We start from the raw sequence: 25,252 nt of genomic DNA, 5'->3' as shown, positions 1-25,252 counted from the left end.
TTGTTTATTAATGTGCAGTATTTGTTGGCAATTATAACTTCTCCTATGAAGACATAGTTTACTGTACTGTCATTTATTATCCATTTATACACCAGCATCCACTAGTATATACAGTGTAGTTGTTGACAAATACATTAATAAACACTTATATCTACTTACAACTAAATTAAAGGGTGTTAAATGTTAATATATGACTTATAAATACTAAAAATAAATAAAATAATAATAATAATAATAATTATAACAATAATAATATATCTTATTGTATAATAAATACTTAAAAAAATTACATAAAAATCCCTACAACGTTAACATATTTTGATGACTTTTGATGATTCTATTTAATTTTATCTTTAACAAAATTCTAATAAGGAAATAGGAAATAAATGTGTAATGTAATTCTGAGACAGTTCTTTTTAAAGTTTTATTTTATTTCATTTTATTTTATTTTAAAATATAAATTAAAAAAATAAAGTTGTGAGTCAGTTATTTTTAGAATTTAATTTAATTCAATTTTAAAATTAAATAAATAAATAAATTTCTGAGCTTGTTATTAAAGTTTATTCAGATGTGTTGGCTTTCCAAACAATTTTTAATTTCCAAAGGATTTACTCGAAAATGATTGTTTATTGATTATTAAGTTAATTGAGTTTATTCTTATGTTGAATTGTAGGCTTCCCTGGAGACAAATTTAATGTTTGCATTTTCAGCTGACCTGCTGTGACTAAAAGACTAGATATTAATTGGAAATAATTAATTGGAAAAGTACCAATTAACATATGTTTTTATATATAAATACCAAATTACATTGCCCTTTCTAGGAACCTTTTATAGTAACAAATCAAATCCTTTCTAGAAAATCTTTAGAAAACAATAACATAACATATTCTGCTTTAAATATAATAATAATATATTACTATTAATACTTTATTAACTGCTCAGTATTTCTCTGCACACCATTAGTTAATATGGCCACTGATGAGAGATTACCAATTAAACCCCAATAAAATGCCAGTTAGTGGAGTTGTGTAGCTGCTGACTGGAGGCTGTTAACGGCCACAGTTTGTTCCTCTGCTGCAGGAAATCCCCTCCTGTCCGTCCCCTCCCGGCCCTCCGACCGTCCTCTACAGCAGGCCACCCATCTGGTCTCCTTTCTGCCGGCCCTCTCGCCTTTTCCTCGCTCAAATAAAGGTGCCAATCACTATAATTGGCACCCTGCAGATCAATTGTCCAAGCTTGAAGGAGTGCCCCTCGCTGAAGTCTGGGGGATATACGTTACCTTTTTTTACAGCTTAATAAAACCTACACTTGTTCTTTCTTTCTTATTGTTTATTCTTTATTTGACACATAGTTTTAGTAGAAAATAGTTAATAGTGAGTTAGCTGACACATTTTAGGTTTTTAAATCAGCGAGCTGAACTGTTTTATAGTCACAGAGCATCCCACAGCCAGCATCCCTCCTGTGTCAGTCCAGGTAACATGCAACAGGTGGCAACAGATGGAGGCCCAAAGTGTTTTTCAGTGGCGGAAGAAGTACTCAGATCTTTTACTTAATTAAACCACAATGTGGAAATGCTTTGTTAGAAGTAAAAGTATTAGTATTAGCATAAAAATATACTGCTAGTAAAAGTACTCACAATACAGAATGGTCCATTTCAGAATAATGTATATTATATGGATTATAAATACTGATGCATTAATGTGTACATCACTTTAATGTTGCAGCTGGTGAAGATGGAGCTGATTTTAATTACTTTATATACTTATGGGTATAGCTTGTGAATGTCAATATAGTCTTAACTGATAATAATACGTCAGATTTATGTGTTGATTATATTTTGTATTATTAATCCCAATATGCAAAGTAATTAACGTTATTAGTGGAGTAAAATGTACAATATTTGCCCCTAAAATGTGTTGGAGTAGAAGTATAAAGTAAAGCAGCAGAAAATGGGAATACTCAAGTAAAGTACAAGTACATCAGGATTCGTGATCAATATTACTGTAGGACTGGAGATGTTATTTTTGGTGTTTAAATGACAGTTATATACAGATGACTATGCATTCTCTCTCTTCTTTTTGTCTACCGTTATATAGTAGTATAGTATATATATCGTCTATAGTTGAAACTGTCACACAAAATTAACTGTTTTGTTGTCTTGTGCAAAAATTACAAACTACTCCAACTACAGGATCAAATCTTTTGGTTACCAAAAATATACTCTAAAGGGACATTTAGGCATCAAATTAGTCCCTCACTTTTAGTTTTTGGAACTATTTGATCAAAAGGAGATATTACTTTCATCTGGCATTTTTCAATATTGTTCAAAATTGTGTATTTATTGTTCGGGGAAAGAAAGATTCTACTCCGATCTCTTTATATGAAGTCAATTAAACTTGTGGTTTCATTAGCAGTCCTGTATAAAAACACTGTACTTCCGCTAATTTTTCATTCTAATAAAATTCTTTTTTTTGTCATGAAAATATGAGATTTATTTATGACAGACGTGAAGCAGAATAGCTCGGGTCATTCCACATTTGGGAAGTATGTTCTCATAATTTCATCCAATTAATGTCCCAAGGGCAGCTCAGTCAATTCAGCCTTTGTGAGCCACCGACCAAACCAAAACAGAATTAAAAGTGCAAAGTATTTAACGGCCTACGCAGAGAGACCCGGAAAGGTGAAATGTCCACTGCATTGATGTTTTCGCCACGCTGATGGGGAGGACAAAGGAGCCAAGGTTCTTTTGCAAAGGCACGCCCCAAAATCCTCGCCGTGAATAGAAAGAGCTCCGACGTGCAGATGTCAGTCATGTTTGTGGATTTTGATACAAACAGAAACTCATATTTTTACTGAATAGTCCTTTAAAAGTGGACATTTCTTTGTGGTGGCGAAACTGTCCACAGGCATCTCCGATTTTAGTTTCCGTGGCCTTGACGCAGGCGAGAAAGTGAAGAAAACACAGGAGGCAAATTACATAGACATATATTTATATGCATATGAATAAAAATACATATACATATTGTACAATATCTCGGCCGAGCGTGAAAACAGCTCTGTCAGCCCAGAAACAGAAGTAAGCCTCTTTTAAATAAGTGCAAAATGTTAATGAGACAAAGAATTGTAAAGCATATATAAAGTCTTTTTTTCTGAATCTTCCATCGCATTTTTTGTTTTTCCTGTTAAAATCACATGGAGCGGACATGGAGATAACTTGTGCAAAGACCCATTTATATATATTCATATATAAATTTATATCTATGTACATAAGAGTTTGTTCATCATAAGTAGTAGCTGGTGCCATTAGCTTGACATTACTGCTTAAAGAAAAGAAGTTATGGCCTATGCAGGGCCTTGGCTGTGCATAAAGAAACAAAAATAAAATATTTCCACACAATCTCAAAAGGACTTTACCCCATCAGAGGAACTCATGATGGCGTAGTGAGAAAAGGCCCTTCATGAGATGGTGGTGACCTAAACAAGTGCAAGATGTCACACAACAAAAGCAACACGTCCACTCAGCTGGGATGAGAAGAAACCTAAGAAGAAGCTAAAGAGGGGAAAATAAAAAAACAAAAAAGGCTTTGTTTAACTGATGCAAGGCTTTACAAAGCTTCTCTCTGTCCAAGACAAGTGGCATCTCCCTCAATCTTCACCTAGCCTCGCCATGACTGAGCGTACGATACAGTAACTGCAGATTTACATTACAAAACACCACCGTACAGTGACAGAACATGGAGTCAGTGCTGATTCTCAATGTCGAGGGAAACCACAAATGTCCTGAAAATGGGATCAATTTAGAGAGTTTTTTTTACAGAGTTCATGTATCTGCCATCGTGTGCAGCTCTAAATCATGCAACAAATGTTGAATATTCCAGCAAAAAAAGGGGGGAAACTGACTGTGTTTTGCTTAGGACACAGCAGGAAAGCAACTTAGCTTAGACCCTCTTGTGAGTAAAGATGAGGGTTTGTGAAAAGGCCTTACACGAGAAGCAAGCCTCCTGACCTCTCAGCTCCATCTCCCTGCTTAATATTTGATGCCGCAGCGTGTGAATTATGGATGGTGCTTATAGAAAATAATACAGTGTTCGACAACAGCATAGGTGCGCCGCTGCAAAGAGCCGCGAGTGGATGACAGGGGTTCTCGGGGCCTGAACACAACAACAACAAATCACCTTCTACACAGCCGGCGCTACACGGGTGCAAAAAGGCCCCGGTGAGCCGCCAGACGGGGTGTTTTCAGAGGCTGAGGTCAGAACAGCGTGCATTTATCTGCAGCTGGAAACATGTCTTTGCTGCAGCCTGGCCTTTACTCGTGAGCAGCTTTTTAAATTGAGAGTGTCCGTGAGAGAAAAACGTATTAAACCACACAATGAGAGCAAACCTAGACATGAATAGATACATGAGGTGAAAATGAGAAGTTATGAAAAGGGGGCGAGAGCTCATCTGACACACACAAATTGAGGGCAAACTGTTGGGAATGGCAGGTTCTCGCAGGTGAGTTTTGGTTTTGTTTGGACAACAAGAAAATCTGGCTTCATATGGAGGGAAAAATAGCACAGCTGATCCTGTTTCTCTCCTCCTTCAGCCTGGCGTGCATGAATTTGACGTCTCAAAGTGGGCTGTTTTTTCGGATCCTGAAGAAAATTTAGGTTAATTTAAAAATATAGCTGAAGGAAAACTGTAGCTTATCTGGCTTTAATTCTGAAAAAACACCTTTCTAAGAATAAACTGACTCCAAACCCTGACTCTTACTAAAGCTGGGAGGTTATTTTGGGGGGGGGGGAGAAACAGGAAGATGAATAAAAACCTACAAACATAAAGTGCTTTCAATGAGAGGCGAGCAGACGGGCTGCAGTCTAACGGGAGGGCGAGCTAGTAGTCATCGTAAAACATCAAAAAGGGGGGAAACACAAATTTAAAGAAAAATCATCGAAAAGATTCACATGTGATGCTGCATCCTATGTGCACACAGTAAAAGTTGAGTAACAGATTTCTTGTGATCATTATGGATATGACCTGATGAATCGGTGCTTCTGATAGTTATGATGTTGTTGCAAATAGAGCTGTCCTCGACCGAAGAAATTCTACGTCGACTAATCGATTAGTTGATTTAATCGACAGATCTGTAAAACTGAGTTTCTCCACAAAGAATCGAACTTTAAATCTGTTGAAATAAGTAATTCAGCATGAAAAAAAACATTAAAAAATGACTAATCGACTAAAGAGATCTTAGTCGACTAAAAGGGAGCAGCCCTAGTTGCAAACCATAAAATGGGCAACTTAAAAAAGAAGAAGTTTAAGTGTTTGGGGGTAAAACAGCAGCAAATTCTACAGATGTCATGGCTCATTTTGAAGTTGCGTATTAGTCCCAACTTGGGCTGCGACTGTTAACTGATTAATCTGCCAACTATTTGTCTGTAAAAATGTTAAAAAAACTGTGAAAAACTTACAATTTCTCAGAGGCCGTGGTGATTTACTGTCATATGTGACAAAGAAAAACAGCAAATTATCACGTTTTTGAAGCAGAAAATGTTGAGTATTTTTCCAAAAAATCATTTAACAGATTATCAAAACTGTTGCAGATTACTTTTCTGTCGATTAATCAACTAATCGTTGCAGCTCGGGTCTCAACCACGCTGATAAACAAGATGTAAAACTGACTGAAACTGACTCCTTTTGAAAAGCGGCTTTCATTTCCGGCCTACAAGTTTGGTTCTGTGGATAAAAAAAATTTCCAAAAAACTCGGCCAGATGTTTCTATTTTATTTAGTGTCTCTTAGACGTTTCCGTGAATCAAAGATTGAAAAGTTAATCTGGGTTCAAAGGTCATGACCTTGCTTCAGTGATTGGAGGACACCTCCAAAGCTTAATATCCATAAATGCTTTGGCAGACTCTGACCAGCTATTCTCCTCATGTTCTTTTATATTAAACTATCGGATCTAGATATGTGATTTTTGCACCGTTTGTCCAGATCCTACCACATATTATTTCATACACAAACACAACCAAATAAAGAATTTACAAAAGCTACTGCTGGACACCAAACAGACTGATATTAAATGCTACGATTCTTTTTTTTTTTTCTTCCGTGTTTCTTCCATATCATGATAGCACATTAACTAAAATCAAACATGGCCACTTATGTACTGAAATGTGTACAAACTGCTCTCTTTGAAACACCACTCCTCTCATTCAGACTCTGATTCAGTCTGAACTATCCACGTCAAGTATGTTTTTTTTTTCCTGAACAGTAAATGAAGGCCTGTATAGAGAGAAAACCACACACACAAACGCACTGGACAAAAGAGTGAAGAGTCACTTGAAACCACTGCGAAGAGAGCGGTGATAAAAACATCTGTCTGTCAGGGTTCACGCAACATACACACACACAGCATTTCTGCAAAAATTCACAAGTTTTTTTTTGTTTTTTTTTATGTGTCTCCGTCACATTGCGTCCTTTTTCACCATTTTGTGTCCCAACAGTGCTGTGGCACAAAATGGCGCCACGAGGGACCTTTTTTCACATTTCTCATGATCCAGTGTCAACGAACGACTGAGGAGAAACGCTCTTACAAAGACCAGTCCCCTGGCGTCCTAAAAGAGGGACACGTTACTTAAGAAACCGTCTTCTTCCCTCCCAGATCCGTCTCCTTCCTGTCCAGCCGCATGTACGGCTCAAAAGCCGAAGAACCGCAACCGTAGGCGGACGTCAGTTCGTGATGAGCGCCCCCAAGCAGCGGCATGGAGAAGCAGAGGGAGTGCGGTGGCGGGACGCCCAGCCGCGGTGACGGTGGGGTGCCGCCCAGCGACGGCAGCGACAGCCCGAAAGTCCCCCCAGATAGGGAGTTGGGAGGGGTATTGCTGCTGATCCCCGGAGAGGTGGAGGAGCCGCCCGGGCTGCTCAGTAGGGAGCCGTTGGGGTGCTGCGGGGGACCCAGGAGGGAGTTGTGTGGGATGGGGCCCGACAGGAGGCGACCCTGCTCCAGGAGGCGCAGGATGTTGCAGGTGGCCAACGACTCGTTGGAGGAGGAGGAGCGTTTGTCTGAATCCTTGGTGGTGTCCTTCTTCTGTTTGGTCCGGCGGTTTTGGAACCACACCTTGACCTGCAACAACCAGCAGGAAAGATTCACATTATTGTTTGGTCCCAAACACACACTTGAGTCAGCAAAATCAGAAATGAAAAGGCTTGAAAACTTTACAAAGGCTTGTCATCACAACACTGATTCAAAAGAAGAAGTTTCATATGTTCTTTACGTCATAAAAATAACTAAATCCTTCTGATTATATGTACATTTTAAAGTTATTTTGTGTCCGTATTGTACCACAAAGCTCCTACTATCAGAGGTGTGGACCTCAGGCATATGACTTGAGTCACAAATTTGATGACTTCAGACTCGAGTCGACTTGAGAAAGTCAAAAAAGACTCGCAACTCGACTTGGACTCTAACACTAGTGATTAAGACCAGTGAAAAATATTGACAGACGCAAATGACAATACATTTGAAGAAGATTACATCATGACTTGTTTAGGACTCGAAACTCAAAGTTAAGGACTTGTGACTTGACTCTGGACTTGACAGTCTTGACTCGGGACTTGACTCAGGACTTGACAGTCTTGACTCGGGACTTGACTCAGGACTTGTCAATCTTGACTTGGGTTTTGACTCGGGACTTGTCAGTCGTGACTTGGGACTTGACCGTCTTGATTTGGAACTTGACAGTCTTGACTTGGGACTTATCAGTCTTGACTTGGGACTTGAGTGCAAAGACTTGAGACTTGCAAAACAATGACTTGGTCCCACCTCTGTCTACTGATAAAAGTGATTCATAACTCGTGAATTATTCACATCGTTTTCTTCCTTTTAACATGATAACGTGTCGCAGATCACTGAAGTTTCACTAACTAACACTAACTCATCCTGACATTATCCTCTTCCTTTACATGCCTAAAAGTTGATAGTTTGCACAGGCTGAACACACGTGTAGCTGACTTCTTTGTGACCTCTGCTTGATGCATATCTATGCTCCGTGAGCTCACGGTTTGCGAGCGGTGAGAGCACGCAACACCTTCGCAGTAAACCGGTCATACACGCATAAATCCGTGCCGAACAAGCAGAGATGCTGTAATCCCCCGGCACCAGCCGTTGGATCAACTCTGTTGTTCTCTGCACATTTGATCATGGTTGGTCCCATGCACTTTACCTCCTCTCACACTTCCAAGACTAGAAATGTACATGTGGGGACAGGCAGTGACATGAGAGCTATAAAGCAGAGTGAGAATATTGTCAGTCACGATAGAGACACTGAAAATAGAAAGATATGTTCGCAGAAGTCTAAATATAGCCTCAGAAAATGGAAAATAAAAGTATGCAAATGCACCACAAATCAAGCTTTTCTGGCTCTAGAGGAAAAAGAAAGTGAAAATGTAAAACAGAAAAAGTCAGCATCTGCACTATCATCATCTTTCACGGCAGCAAACTTCAGACTTGGGACTTGACTCCAGACTTGTCAGTCTTTACTTGGAACCTGGCTTGGGACTTGTCAGTCTTAACTTGGGACTTGACTCGGGCCTTGTCAGTCTTAACTTGGGACTTGACTCGGGCCTTGTCAGTCTTAACTTGGGACTTGACAGGGGACTTGTATGTGTTTACTTGGGACTTAACTCTGGACTTGTCAGTGTTGATTTGGGACTTGACTTGGGACTTGTCTGTCTTGACTTGGGACTTGACTTGAGACTTGACTTGGGACTTGTCATGTGTTGAGTGGACTTGTCAGTCTTGACTTGGGACTTAACTAGGGACTTGTCAGTCTTGACTTGGGATGTGTCTGTCTTGACTTGGGACTTGACTTGAGACTTGACTTGGGACTTAACTTGGGACTTGACTTGGGACTTAACATGGGACTTGACTTGGGACTTGCCTGTCTTGACTTCAGGCTTGACTTAGAACTTGTCAGTCTTGACTTGGGACTTGACTCTAGACTTGTCAGTCCTTACTTGGGACTTGACTTGGGACTTGTCTGGGGACTTGTCAGTCTTAACTCTGTACTTGTCTTGGGACAGGCAGTCTTGATAGAGACACTGAAAATAGAAAGATATGTGTGCAAGTCTAAATATAGCCTCAGAACATGGAGAACAAAAGTATGCAAATGCAAATCAAGCTTTTGTGGCTCTAGAGGAAAAAGAAAGTGAAGATGTAACACAAAAAAAAGTCATCATCTGCACCATCGTCTTCTCTCACGGCAACAAACTTCAGAGTTTCACCACACCAGCCGTCACGCCACTTGCAGCAGATTGAGCAAAGCTCGGTGAACTCTGCCTGTCCCTGCTCGCCGTGTTTAATTGATGGGAGTGCAGCGCAGCTTTAATGTATAGCGTGTGGAAATGTCGGGGCTTGGTGGGATGTTGATTGGAGGGCACGCCGGGGTCAGAGGAGATCGCTGCACGGAGAGCAGCCTCAGAGACGAATCACACACATGAAAAATGTATATCATCCTGACCGAGTTTCACTACAGCACCGCTCGCTGTGTGGCATGCAGGATGGTGGTTAGTGTTTTCATCTTGCTGTCATATGGGGAGCATTTAAATGAAATATTGTTACCGTCTTGTTATGATACGAGGTGATGATAAAAATTTAAACATGTACAAAACTTCTGGGAAAATCTTGTTTTTCACCTTAAGAATTAATTTTACAGCCAATCTTTCATTTCTTCCGACAATTTTTTTCTGGATTACTATAAGATTAACCCATTTGTGCCCAAAGACTATATTTAGTATGATAAGGAAAAATGACACAACATTTGTTCTGATTGGTCTAAAGTCTTGAAATTTGGTACAGACATACTTTGGGTACATATCTAACAGTACAACTTTGAAATTATTAGATCACATGAAAAAGCTCACTTTTATTAATAGTCAAAATCAGGATTTTTTTTTAAAAATGAGAAAAAACAATATTGTTTATTAAAGGTTTTCCATATGAAATATTTTTAACACAGCATATGCGTACATATCTTTGATATTCAACTTGTTATGTGTTCATAGATACCAAATACTTGATTGTGCTCCTTGTATCTTCTTAGACAAAGACATTTTCTTATCGTGCTATATTTAGTATATTGCAACAGTAGTCCCATGTACCCAAAGACTAGATGATGATATGATTTATGATAAGAAAAACTCACTTTTCAGCCAAACAGTTTCACTGATTTTGAAAATTTCTTCATAACACTTCCACCAAAGGAAATTAAAATTTCAGTTGCGGGCACAAATGGGTTAAAAAGGGACTGTGTGATAAGTTGGTCGGTGTAATTGATTGTTTTTCTTAAGAAACGACTGAAACCGATTAATCAATAATCAAGATTGTTGACGATTAGTTGACGATTAATCGATTAATTATTGCAGCTGTAATGTCTACGATGTCTTGATTTGTTCCACCAACAGCCCAAAACTCAAACATGATCAAATTAGAATGATAGAAAACCGAGAAAAGAAGCAAATCCATCCCATTGAGTAGCAGGAATGAATTGGGGAATTTTGTGTCAAAAATGACATTAATATGACGTATTATCTTCTGAGCACATCTAAAAACTTAAATGTTTTGTTGTTGTGTTGATTCAAGTGTGGAGAAGTTGATTAAAAGACCATTTTCTTTTGGTTAAAACCAGAGTTTGCATAATCAAAATCTTTCAATCCGTCAATGAAGACAACATTTAAGCAAAACGATTGCTTGAAAAGATTTATGTTGTAAAGCACAAAGTATGTTTGTGTAGATAGAAATCAGCGGAACAAACAAACATGTTTATCCGTCCTCTATTTTCTACTCATCCTCTTCTACATTACAACACTACATTGAAAGTTATTTCTGCATACGGCAGACTGTCCGTCAGCCTCATCGCGATTCTTCGTAGAACTCCAGTAATCTAATCCCTGATACGTGGGGATTGGAAGCAGACGACTTAACGGGAAACTCCTCTAACAGCAGAAATGCGTAAGCCTGTGAAGGGTCGGTGGCTTGATTCAATTAAAAGTTTCATAATCATTTGTTGGCTGCACAACAGCCAGACGACACACGTAGATTCCACGAATAAAGCCATGAAGATACAACGCAAACACAGCAGGACTGTGTGAGCACACACACACTCACAGAGGTCACATGAGGCCTGAACATGCGACAGTCTCTCTCACACACACACACACACACACACACACTTGCAGTGAGCGAACCTCTCACATGACCCCAATAATCAGTGAGACCCACTGCTCTGTCAGAGGACCTTTGGGTGTCGAGAACCTCGTCACTGTGCAGGTGTAAAACAACGATCTGGAGTTGATATCAGAACGATTTTAAGGTTTTCACAGACGTTACAGAGTTCAAATAGCGCCTTAACTTCAGAGGATCATCAAACACACTGAGTTGGCACTTAAAGTTTCATCTCAACCTGCTCTTAAGTTAGGGTCAGACCACTACAACAAAACATTGACTAAATCACTGGTATGTAAACTAAGTAAAATATGTATGTAAACTAAGTAAAATAAGCATGCATGGCAATTACAGCATGGTTAGGGAAAGATGACGGTTATGTGAAATAAACTGTGGTTATAATATGGTTCAACCCGATTTCACGGGAAAGTGTATATATATCAAGACATTACAAGGACATTTCGCTTGTCATGACGACGCACTTTTTCGCTTTTTGCGTCATTTTCTTTTTGTGTCATTTGTACACCACGCAACAAAACTATGGTAACGTCTGCAGTTAAGTTTAGGCAACAACAACATTCAGTGAGGTTTAGGAAAAACATCATAGTTGGGCTTAAAATAAGTACGTAAACTAAGTAAAATATGAATGTAAACTAAGTAAATTATGAATGTAAACTAAGTAAATTATGAATGTAAAGTAAGTAAATTATGAATGTAAAGTAAGTATGTAAACTAAGTAAAATATGTATGTAAACTAAGTAAAATATGTATGTAAACTAAGTAAAATAAGTATGTAAACTAAGTAAAATATGTATGTAAACTAAGTAAAATATGTATGTAAACTAAGTAAATTATGAATGTAAAGTAAGTATGTAAACTAAGTAAAATATGTATGTAAACTAAGTAAAATATGTATGTAAACTAAGTAAATTATGAATGTAAACTAAGTAAATTATGAATGTAAAGTAAGTATGTAAACTAAGTAAAATATGTATGTAAACTAAGTAAAATATGTATGTAAACTAAGTAAAATAAGTATGTAAACTAAGTAAAATAAGTATGTAAACTAAGTAAAATATGTATGTAAACTAAGTAAATTATGAATGTAAACTAAGTAAATTATGAATGTAAAGTAAGTATGTAAACTAAGTAAAATATGTATGTAAACTAAGTAAAATATGTATGTAAACTAAGTAAAATAAGTATGTAAACTAAGTAAAATATGTATGTAAACTAAGTAAAATATGTATGTAAACTAAGTAAATTATGAATGTAAAGTAAGTATGTAAACTAAGTAAAATATGTATGTAAACTAAGTAAAATATGTATGTAAACTAAGTAAATTATGAATGTAAAGTAAGTATGTAAACTAAGTAAAATATGTATGTAAACTAAGTAAATTATGAATGTAAAGTAAGTATGTAAACTAAGTAAAATATGTATGTAAACTAAGTAAAATATGTATGTAAACTAAGTAAAATAAGTATGTAAACTAAGTAAAATATGTATGTAAACTAAGTAAAATATGTATGTAAACTAAGTAAATTATGTATGTAAACTAAGTAAATTATGAATGTAAAGTAAGTATGTAAACTAAGTAAAATATGTATGTAAACTAAGTAAAATAAGTATGTAAACTAAGTAAATTATGAATGTAAAGTAAGTATGTAAACTAAGTAAAATATGTATGTAAACTAAGTAAATTATGAATGTAAAGTAAGTATGTAAACTAAGTAAAATAAGTATGTAAACTAAGTAAACACGTCACAAATGTCACTAAAAAACGCGTCACAAGCATCACTAACGTAACTCAGAAAACAAAACAACGGTCTCCTGGTTGGAAGTCCTGTGTTTGTTGGACCCATCCACCTCCCCTGCCGCTTCATACGCTTTTTTTGTGCGACCAGGCTGTATGGCTAGTGTTAAGCAACTAAAACACTTGTTTAAGGTAGGAAAAGCTTGTGGTTACAGATTAAAAAAGACAAATATTGACTACAGGTGTGTAACTGGATTCAAACTCTGGTTTCCTGCATGAAAGTCAGATTTACTTTCAGCCTCGCTACATAAGGGGAAGTATTTCCTGCACTGGCATCGATGCTCCCCAGTGATTCCTCTATTCTCTTCTAGTCTGTAGCGTGTCACCTAGGCACCTTCGTGCAGCTGGCATGAGTTTATCTTGTAAATGACGAGGAGCTTGTGTGGAGGTGATCAGGCTGTAACTATAGTATCACTGCACTCTAAAGGCTCAACGGGCAGCGGGTGCAAGTGAGATCATAGTTTCAACGACTGACCACGACACAAATAATGGGATCGGAGAGGATCCAGCAGCTCAGAGAGGAATAATGACGCCAGCAAGTCTTACTGTAAAGACCCAAAAGAGGCACAGAGGGGGGGATAGTGGAGATGGAGATAAGATAGAGGGAGGGAGGGATAAGCAGCAGAAAGCTTCTACATTTCTTCCTCGTTAGCTCACAAACCGCCTCTCTAAAATCTCTCTCTACATTTTACTCATGCGCCACCGCCTGCCAAACACCCACATCCCTTTAAAAGCTTTCACTACCGATGAAACTCCCAACCAATCCCTCTCCTTTATCCCAGCACTGTGGGTGTGTCTCCGTCTTCTGTTCACTCCACAGTCCTCCTATCCATCGGCGGGGGGAAAAGGGGAAAAAAAAAAAGCTTTCTGGTGTTTTACTGGGATTTTATTAGAGGGGGAAAATGATGAGAAGAGAAGAAAGCAAAGCTGCCTTTGGTACATCTACACTATTGGATGTAAATCCTTTTTAATGGGATCCAGGGTTCAGAGCTGGGGCAGAGATTACCGAGGGAGATCTGGATCTGGCGTGACCTGCATCTGCCCCGGCCGCGCCCTCTGCACCCCGCCCTGTTGCACTCTGGCCTACCGGGGCGAGGCCGGGGCGATGAGTCGAGGTCGGCAAACCCAAGACTGGTGGAAGTATTCACATTATTAACCATGTTATTGTGTTTTTAGGTCAAGCACATCTTGAACAGTGATTGTCCTCTTGTCTTTTTGTTGAATGTTGATTAATTCGATGTTGATTTAATGACAAGAAAACGCTGCCATTTAAGGAAAAGTCTGATGTTATTCTGTATTTTCCGTACGGTACCAACCTGACTACCCTGCCCTGTGCTCAGTGATTACTACTGAAGACGTAAATCTTTACAAATACCTCACAAATATATGGTTTCTTCTCTTTCTTTCTTTTTTTCAGTCGATTAGACTGTTTTCAGGCTATTGAATAGGAGTTATCGGTCGCTATAAGCCCCATAGATGTGGGTCAATAGGGGCCTACTAAACCCAACAGTAGGTTTTATCATCCATCTAAAAATCTAAAAAAAACACAGTGTTTTTCCCTACGTAGTTTTGTTGCCTAAACCTAAAGAAGCCTTTTGGTTTCATTGGTTTCATTCAGTTTTACAACGTGTTAGAATGCGTTGCTTTTAAGTTTCATTTTCACTTTTATAACGTAGCAAGCAACCCACATGGTTATAGCGACCGATAAGGCCTATTCACTAAATCAGCTGGGCACTGTAGTTTTTATCAAACATCACTCAAACAGGAGTAAATAGTGCATTTGTTGGGGACTATTTTCGCCTGCTGATGAATACACATTTGGTGCTCAAGTGAGTATTTAAAGCAGCAGAACAGTGTATGTCAGACTGACTGAAATAAACTACAGTGCCCACGTTTACTGTAATGAAGGAACATGTCACCCAGTGCAACAGTGTGACACATAGATGTGTTTTTAATTGTTTTTGAACCACTGAGAGGAATAAGATATATTAAGCTTTGGCTTAGTAGTCGGAACAATTCATTTTTAGTTTTGATCTTTTTATGGAACATTTTGACAATGAGAAGAATTATATGTTATCGCCAGCCGTGTCATTTAAGACAGCTGCAGATTTAGTTAATTTCTATGTGTAAATTGCATCTGAAAGAGAAGACTGTGAGTGATTATGTATGGAAAATCGTTAAATTACATTTTTATGATTTGCAAAGCAGCAGGAGGAGTCGGTTGACAGATTTTTCCTTTTTCCTCTTGTTTTTATTACTTTCCATCTACATGACAGTCAGTTCTTTAAACATGTATGTGCCACTCTGTGGGAATTTATAATAATAATAATAAACTTTATTTATATAGCACCTTTAATACAGGGGGAGTAGTTCAAAGTGCTTTACAACAAAGTGAAGAAACAAGAGAATAAATAAAAACAGATTAAAACGTGCAAATACTGCACTATAAAATCAAGCAAAAAAACAAAGGAAGGCATAAGAACAATAAAACAAGTTAAAGATAAGTATAAAACAAAGGAAGAGTGACAGGTTGTTAATGTTGCAATGCCGAATAAATACGTTTTAAATTGTCGTTTAAAAATGTTCACAGAGATTGCATCTCTTATAGCCTTGGGTAGTAAATTCCAGTCTTGGTGCATAGTTAAAAACGGTTGAGCTGCCAATTTTCTTATTTGTGTGATAGTTTGTATTTTCCTAATTCTAATGAAAAGTTTATTTTTTAAATCAGTGCAAGACAAAGAAATTGTGTCAGCACAACATTAGGAATATAGGTGTAAAGACGAAGAGAATATATATTAAGGGTAACACAAAAAGTGGTTTATATATTGTATGTATATATTCACAAGAGGAGAGCAGGAATATAATGTAAATGTTTTATGAGTTTGTTGCAATCAATGTGATGTACTATCGTTTTAGAATTAAATTTAAGACATCATGTTTTAGCCCCTTTACAGCAATTCCCCCTTACTACCAGGTCAGCTGCCACATTTAAAAAAACGACTGTATTGACTGATATTTTTATATATTTTTTATATTAACACTTAGTAACTGTGCTGCCCATGGAAATAAAGTTGACTTACTTAATTATATACTTCATTGTAATCTGATGATTACAGGAAAAGGTAGGAGTTCTGGTTGTGGGTATTTGTATGTGTCAATATGATTATTATAGTATGTTGAGAAAAGACAAAAATATAAAAAAACGTAAGAAAATCTTAAAGGTCTTATTGATAAAAAATTTTATGTAGACAAATATTATTTAAAACACATTTTTTTTATAAAAAATAAATAAAAGTATGGCTTTTCCTGAAGAAAAAAAAAAGATTATGATTGAAAAGAATTGGCGGGTCCAAAATTAATGTTTTGTTTACACCTGTGGAAGATATCTGACATTTGGTTCCCACTTCTAACAAGGCTTGTGAGCCAATAGTAAAACAACATTGGTATCACGTTGTATCTCTGGGTCGTCATTTAACGTGGAAAAAAACGGATAAATGGCTGAGATTGACGGTAAGAGCCTGGCAACGACTTGTTGTGAAGTGAAAGCAATGGAACGGGGGAGGTAAAATGCAACATGCAGTGGCTGAATGTTATCAATAGCACCTTTAAACAATTGCCTCTATATGTAACTGTATGCATATAAAGTCCTCACGCTTCCACAACAAAATCTTTCATCTAATCTGATTGATTTCAACTGGAAATACAAATCAAGGAAGCAAGAAACAGCAACTGTCAAGCAAGAGAGAGGTGGGACGTCACTGATGAACGAGGACAACAACAACAACAACAACAAGGTAGGGGATAAAAACGAGAGGACGGGTGTAAGTGTAAGCAGGGCGGGGTAAACTGAAGGTCAGCGAGAGATGATCAGGCCACCATGCGTGAATACATAGAGGTCAGCCAATCAGAGGCCTGCGCTGTGAATCTAGACAGCTGCAAAGAGAGCGGCAGGCGAACTGGGCTAGAGGTAGAAAGGTTAAGCCAGATGAAGACCCAACGGACAGATCAACTGGGCATCCATATGTGTCCATACAATAAAGCAGCTAAGCTCTGCCCCCCAACATGTTAAAGTTGGACTAAAGATGATTTGTTTGATGTTTTTCTATAATTCTATCTCCTGTATATTTATCACTCTGTTTTTAATCACTTTACTGCGATGCAATAAAGCTGAACTGATCTAAGCTACGACGATGGAGAGCATTAACTAAAAACATCTCATCAACACTCTCCTGCCCGGTCGTATAATGCCGATAATGCAGAGTGAAATGCAGGATTGTGACCGTAAAGTCTTTAAGAAGGACACTTTGGTGACAGTCTTTCACACTTTCTATGACCCCTCCAGCAGCCCGGTGCTCCCGCTGTGACCTCGTTCAGACCCTCTGATCCCAGGCATGTGATGAGCCGCGGCATACAATGAAAACTCTTTACCATGGAGCGGACCAGCGGCTATTCAACCGTACGTAACAAACCAGCGGATACTCAACTATATGTAATGTAAAGCACCAATGGAAACCAGTGTGCGTTCAGCTGTACTGTGTGTGACGGACCAGTGGTCGCCATTATTGAAGAAACCAAAAAGTAATGGGCTGAACCAATGACTTACTCAATTGTGTGTGATGGATCAAACACATCAGTCTTTTTAAACATCATATAATGACACCAGCACCAATTATTTACAATAAAATGATTGTCTTTTAACTTAAACTGTGTCCCCTAGTGGATGTCTAAATGCACCAGACACCTCTGTTTAGAGTATTTTCATGTTTATGCTGATGTTTTATTTATCTTGTTCGCGTATTTTTTGATATGTCCATGCATTTGTTGTATTATTTTGTCTAGCCCAAGCACACATCAAGATAAATTTCAATACATTTTTCAGTGACATAGTAATACATTTATTTAAACTTGAATCTTAATGAAAACTGGCGACTGTTTCTGTAAATTTAACTTTTTCTTTTCATGTTAACAGAGCCATTTGACGGATCATTAACCTCACAGAAAAGTTTACTTATTAATTTAAGATAATGTTGTTGGATAATTTAATGTAAGAGACCATGTAAAATATTAAACAAACAAATATTTATTTATTTATTTATTTATTTATTTATTGTCTTTTATAATGAAAACTGGCAACTGTTTTGTTACATTAAAGTTTTACTTTTAGAGCCATTTGACAGATAAATGATTAAAAAAAATAGGCCCGTTAACCCTAAAGAAAATGTGTTTAGAAATAAACTAAAACAGTTAGTTATTCGTTTCTTATTCTATTTTGGTAAAAATACAAATCGGGATGCAAGTTGTATAATTTGTGTAAGCATATGCACTTAAACGGACGTCTATCTCAAGCTAAATATGGGCCAACATTGTTTTAATTAAAACATTTCCTGCGTTATTTATTTATATGATCAAGTCTCTCGGTCAATCAGTGTCTTTTTCACACCAGAAGAGGGTTGTTTGACCACTCAGAGCCAACGTCCGTGCAAAACAAAGGATGAGGGAAAGATTAGACACTAGTGATGGTGTTCTAGACAGCTTAACGATAGTTTAGCCACATTTGGGACTAGCGCTATCCATTGCATCAACATAATTAATTCAGTTGTGTCTTGTATTGCAAATTTTCGCAATGAGCAGAATAATAAAATGCATCAGACTTAGTGTGCAAGGTTTCTGTGCCTAACGTTTTTTTTTATTGGATGACGGATAATAAAAAAAACTCAAAATACAGACTTGTGTGCAAAGACTTTACATATGAAGGGAGACAGTGCATTTCCTTTCTGTGCCACTAAACTTGGGAATAGTTTACCTCCAATTCAGTTGACAATTTTAAAAACATTGCACGCTTTTCTTAAGTTATGCTCTATTGTTCTGTGATTTTTTCTGTTTTGTTAATTATATTCTTTTGTTTGTTGTTTTTGTTACAACCGTGCAGGGCCGGCTCGAGCCCTTTTGGTGCCCTCAGCGAAATTTGGATTTGGACCCCCCGCTCTAGGGTCGCTCTAGATTCTAAAAGATTTTTATTTTCATAAATAACTGTATTTATTATCATGTAAATAAACCATTGGTCCCTGATATTGTTAGCTTAAAAGTGTTTAGTCAGTTTCACTACAATTTACACTTTTATTAACAAATAAGTGCGGCCGGGCAGATGAAAAAGTGAGTTACGGGGGTGAAAAGTGTATTTCTTTCTTTCTTTCTTTCTTTCTTTCTTTCTTTGTTCATTTGTCACCTCAATGCAGAAAATGAGGAAGGGCGCCCAACGTCATTTTTAAAATGTTTTTAAATACATTTATTTTTTTAGAGGACGACCAGCGCCCCCCAGAAGGTGACGCCCTAGGCGACCGCCTATATGGCCTATGCCCTAAGCCGGCCCTGCAACCGTGTCTTTTTGATCATTTGTGTTACATGCTTTTATTGTGAAGAAGTTCTGTTTTAAAACAGCTATGTAAACAGGGCCGTGTCTTCACAGAGGACAGGACCTCAGTCTTGTTTCTGGGCTTTTTGAAGGAATAAAACGGTCTCTGGCATTGTGCAGGTGGTTTTTACAGCAGCATTTAGATCTTGAGCAGAAACTGTACAAACTGACCCAAATCTTTTTTGTTTTGTTTTTCAAATCCATCAGTATTAGGATTACAGAACCAAAGATCACCAAGGGTCACTTCATGTGAGACAACAGCCCGGTTCTGCTCTTCAAGACTCTTCCCGCAAGCACATCCAGCATCGGCCGACCTCACCTCCATCTTCCTCTTCTTCCTCTCCTCCTCATCATGCTGTACATTCAACCTGCCTCGCATCTTCTTACACCCTCAAACCCGTGCCAATGTCTCCACCGTCACATTTCACCTGACCCCAACACCTCGAAGCCCTCCATCACCTAAATTTGCCCGAATAAACCCGTACCGTAGCACATGTCCAGCCAGGTTCAAACAGGGGTTAACCCCGTCTTATAGAATCGCTGGTAGATATGGCTGCTTAATCCTCCTTAGCGCAAAAGCACTTGGGACTGTTATGAGGCCCACCTCTCTCTCTCTCTCTCTCTCTCTCTCCACCCTTCCTTCCCATCCTCCGTCCGTTCACCGCCCTCGCTCCCCACGCCCCAGTGAACCCCACCAGGTTCAGATAACAGCCTCCACCTCCACCGCCCTTCTCACACTGTAATGTTAGAGATGTGCTGCACTCATTCAGCCAACCAAACCAGCAGGTGTTTGAATGTGGTCCATGACTTTTCTTGCATGTCACCCCGCAGTCACTCGAATCACCTCCGGCAAAAAACAAATCGGGCGTCGTGTCTTTGTTCTTTTAGGAATCATATTTGATTTTGTTGTCACAGCTGGCAAAAGCGAGACACAGAGTTCTTAAAACTGAGGACAGTTTCACAATTCAGCTGCAACACACTTTTATCCCTATATTTTACATCTCTACACATAACATCTATTGCACGTCTGTCTGTTCTGGAGAGCGGGATGTGTGCATATATTTGCAACTTGTTATGAGTCCATAGAAGAGTCCAAATACTTGATCGTGCTCCTCGTAGTTTCTGAGATGCAGACATTTTCGTATCATACTATATCTAGACTTTGGGCACACGAGACTACTGTTTTTTAAAATATAATGGAGTATATTGCAAAAACAGTAGTTTATGTGCCCAAATATTAGATGTAGTATGATAATAAAAACAAAATTTTCAGCCAAATGTTCTGACTAATTTTGAAAATTTGAGCAATCCCAGAGAACATTTTCACCAAAGGAAATTAAAAATTTCAGTTGTGGGCAAAAATGGGTTCACGTTTTTATATATATATAATATTTTCATTAAATTGTACCCACATTTTGATTAATTGGTGGGCACGAATTAAATAATTTTGCCAGTGCACAAGGCTCAGTCATTCATTCCAGCTTAATAAGTCCCTTGTTCTTGGTTGTAGATAGCTGCAGTCTGGACAGAGACTCTGTAAGCTTTACTTTATCTTGGGGATGAGTTATCAAGACATGTTGACTCCGCTTTGCAAAGGATTATTGTTAGTAAAAGGTAATTAAGGAGGATACTGAGAGCTTGTGGATGATGATATGCTGATTTGGAGGATGCTATCGGCTTTATTGTAAAACGATTTCATTAATTGAGGCCACAAATTACATCTCATTCGCACACATTTCTCTCTCTGTGGCCACTCGTTGTATGAGGATAGAGGGCGTCGTTCGCTGCACAGATGGTAAAGCCCTTTGAGACAAATTTGTAATTCATGATTTTGGAAGTGGTGGAAAGTAACCAAGTACATTTACTCAAGTAAAGTATTTCTATTTTTACTTCTACTTTGCTGTAATATTGCACGCCTTACTCCACTGAATTTAACAGTTATAGTTACTTTTTCAGACAAGTTTACAAAACGTGGTGTAAAAACAACATAGACCACCCCAAAACTGAAAACCTGAAAATGCTATCTAAATAAAGAAAATATCTAGAATAAATCACTCAGAAGAAATAGCTCCTTCACTACCAATAGTATCCTCTGGAGTCTATTCATCTGTGAATACACTGATCATGTTTTATTTACAGTAACTTTATTTATACATCATGTAGAGACAAGCTGAGAACACCAGTGTTGATGTGGGATTTTGTATGAACACAGACTGACATAGTTTTATTTACATTTTTCTGCTGTATTTTAGGGGTGTAAATCACAAGTTGCATATGATTTTACAATTGTATTACTGGGCTCTTCCAGACATTTAAATGAAAAACAATCTATTGTTTTTAATAAAAAGAATAAATATACATTTCTAAATAAAGGTGTATCTTAAAGATGACGATACGTATGGATGTTTTCACTTTGCATCGATGATATTGGATCGTTGAATAGATATATTGATACAGATCAATGTATCGTTACACCCCTACGGTATTTGTGTGTATAAAATAGTGAAACAATATCGTTTTTACACATAGAACGGCTCTATAATAATACTTTGAGTGATTATAACTAAAGATTTGTACATGTTTATGTCATTTTTCATGTATTTTGGGTTCCTGGCAGATTTATATAATACAGTTCAATTGAAAAAATGAAAAGTCTGACTTCCTAAACAAGAACGCTAATCTGCATAACGAGTACTTTCACTTTTGATAATTGAAGTACACCTTGCAGAAAATAATTTTACGTGAGCGTTTGTGAGGATTCTTACGTTCCCTCTCCACTGGTGCTCCCATGCAGGTAAATCTGCCAGTTTAACTGTGTTACACATTTGCTTGGCGAATGACACAAAGTGGTTACATGGACGACCTTTGACCCCAATGGCAACTTGAGGTCTTGTGTGTGTGTGTGTGTGTGTGTGCGTAAAAAGTGAAAACCTCTTGTGTCCAATTTTGCTGATTTCCCCGCTTTCACGTCAGTTGAAGGATTACATGTTCCTCCATATGTTTGGAAAATTGCACCATCCTTGGCCTCACACACACTTCACTCTGCCAGAAGCTGATGAAACGAGTCAATTCAGTCTGAGAGAGTGATTAAGGACAAATGCAAATACGACTTAATTGCTATTATGTCCTTCTGATTATCTAATCAGTTGATTAGATAATCAGAGCCTCGCGGGTTTCTTCCCTGACCATCAGTCGGACAAAAGTTCCCGTTCTGAGGACGATGATGCTCTCGCTTTAGGTCACCGCGGAGGAAAGTTTCTTTACGACGACAAACATTTGAACTGAAAGCACAAAGCAGCAAGTGTCCGACCGTCTGTCTGTGTCCCTTCCTATCTCTTTCTCTATTCGGAGTGTTTGGACAATCCCCGCACTGTGCTGCCTCGTCTCCGCTACATCTGCACGGCTATACGTCATTGCCGGGTCCTCGACGCTCCAGACGAGTGGCCAGACACCGTCTGTCTGGGCCGTCATGGAGAACAATGCACACAACGAGGACATTCACTGTACGCAGACACATAGACGCAACTTGTCATCTTGGAAACGCAGATTTCCTACAGTACGTGGTACCAAACTGAGTCTTTTGAGAGGAAAAAAGAGCTGACATTTTTCTGTTTTCGAGCCCAGAGTGTCTATTTACCACTACAACTAAACAATTACACAATCCTTAATTCAAACAAATGCTCCGAGATTAAATTTGACACCAATAGCACAAGAAGGTGTAACTTCATAACAGGGACTTTAGATTTACCAGGTTTCATAAGAGCTTACTCTCTGGGTTCTTCACACTACTCACAATAATACTACTAATACGTTTTAGTAAGAGATCGCTTTTCAAGATACTCAACGATGCTTTACATGTTAAAAAAAGATCCTAGCAGGACAATAGCAGCTCCAGCTCCGACCCTGACCTCTAAACCTCCAAGCCAAGAGGCAAAAAAAAAATACAAGACAGCAACAAGAAGCATCACTTTAAAGTTTTCACAGCGAGCACACTAAACTGTGCTCGAGGCTGTTTGGTATCAGAGAGTCGTCCGTCTGAGAGAAAAGACAGCAGGCGGAACATGAGAGGAAGTGTGACGCTGATCTCAGACGACTTGCACACCTGTCGCAGGTCAGCTGTTTCTTAAATCATGTCAAGTATCACTAACTTAAAAAATGTGTTTCCGGCAGATAAATCAGTAATGGTCGCATGATGTAGTGGCTGAAACAACATTCATATAATCAATGCCTTCATGAGAAAAAAATAGAGCTGTCACAGTTAACGCGATAATAACACGTTAACGCAAATTTGTTTTAATGTGACGTGTCCATTTTCAAAGGGGTCCCTTGACCTCTGACCTCAAGATATGTTAATGAAAATGGGTTCTATGGGTACCCACGAGTCTCCCCTTTACAGACATGCCCACTTTATGATGATCACATGCAGTTTGGGGCAAGTCATAGTCAAGTCAGCACACTGACACACTGACAGCCGTTGTTGCCTGTTGGGCTGCAGTTTGCCATGTTATGATTTGAGCATATTTTTTATGTTAAATGCAGTACCTGTGAGGGTTTCTGGACAATATTTGTTATTGTTTTGTTTCCTCCATGACCGCTCGGGGATTCTAACATATATATACATACATTAGCATAAAGCAGCATATTTTCCCACCCCCATGTTGATAAGAGTATTAAATACTTGACAAACCTCCCTTTAAGGTACATTTTGAGCAGATAAAAAAAAAAAATTGTAATTAATCGTGTTTAACTATGGACAATCATACGATTAATCATGATTAAATATTTGAATCGTTTGACGGACCTAAAAAAAATAAAAAATACAATGAATTTGTCCCTACCTGGCTTCCGTATATCTCTTTGAGTGTGAGCCAATAAAATCAAAGCCACGTGTCTAAACTTTAGCAAACGCTAATTTATTCTTATAAAATGTACATATCTCTATTCTAACAGCAGGTACGTCATTTTAGTTTACTAGTTCTTGAGTCAAAAAGTTGAAGTTTCAAACACTGAAACTAACCAGAGTTTAAGTCGAATGCATGGACCCTGATAGCAACAACTTCACAATCAAATAGTCCATCTTCTCCTCATCCTCGTGTAAACAGATCTACAATGACCTGCAGGTGTTTTCTGTGATAAAAAATGAGAAAGGTTTAGGAGCTTTCTCTGTGTTTTAAAGCCCAAGGTTGCACGTAAAATCAATCCAACACACAAGCACATAGGGCTGCAACTAACCATTATTTTCATTGTCGGTTAATCTGTTGATTATTTTCTTGATTAATTGATTAGTTGTTTGGTCTATAAAATGGTGAAAAATGTCGATCAGTGTTTCCCAAAGCCCAAGATGACGTCCTTAAATGTCTTGTTTTGTCCACAACTCAAAGACATTCAGTTTACTGTCATGGAGGAGTAAAGAAACCAGAAAATATTCACATTTAAGAAGCTGCAATCAGAGAATTTAAATGTTTTTTCTTGAAAAATTACTCAAACCGATTATCAACAACATCCTCATGACAACTAATTGATTAATCGTTGCAGCTCTACACATACAGTATATACCACATCTCAGGGTCTGGATGATAAAGTTGTTCCTACACACTGTAAATAACGGTGTTATTCTCTCTGTTACACATACAGTTTGCATAATAATTCAATCATTCTAATTATTTATGCTCATTAAAGTCACAAATACATTTTAAAAGGGGAATTTATCACCTTATTAACTAATTTTAAATAACAAATGGTCTGTTTGTGTGCTTAGAAATAACACCTGTTTGATAATAAATGTCCCCAAAAATGACAATTATTTTGGCACTTGCATT

The 25,252-nt window shown here is 37.9% G+C and overlaps 1 protein-coding gene across 1 annotated transcript in view; it reads right to left on the bottom strand.

The window, feature by feature from the left end:
• Window positions 1-3,010: 3,010 nt before the first annotated feature.
• The window catches only part of vax2 (ventral anterior homeobox 2), a 35,952-nt gene continuing 13,710 nt past the window's right edge, over window positions 3,011-25,252 (bottom strand). The window contains exon 3 of the mRNA XM_074623966.1: window positions 3,011-7,107. Coding sequence (XP_074480067.1) covers window positions 6,619-7,107 — 489 coding nt within the window. The 3' untranslated portion in view covers window positions 3,011-6,618. The remainder of the gene's footprint in view (window positions 7,108-25,252) is intronic.

The sequence above is a fragment of the Sebastes fasciatus genome, chromosome 22, assembly GCF_043250625.1.
Source record: "Sebastes fasciatus isolate fSebFas1 chromosome 22, fSebFas1.pri, whole genome shotgun sequence".
In the NCBI taxonomy this organism is placed as follows: domain Eukaryota; kingdom Metazoa; phylum Chordata; class Actinopteri; order Perciformes; family Sebastidae; genus Sebastes; species Sebastes fasciatus.
The sequence above is the reverse complement of the archived record's forward strand: the minus strand, read 5'-3'. Positions and strand labels throughout refer to the sequence as shown.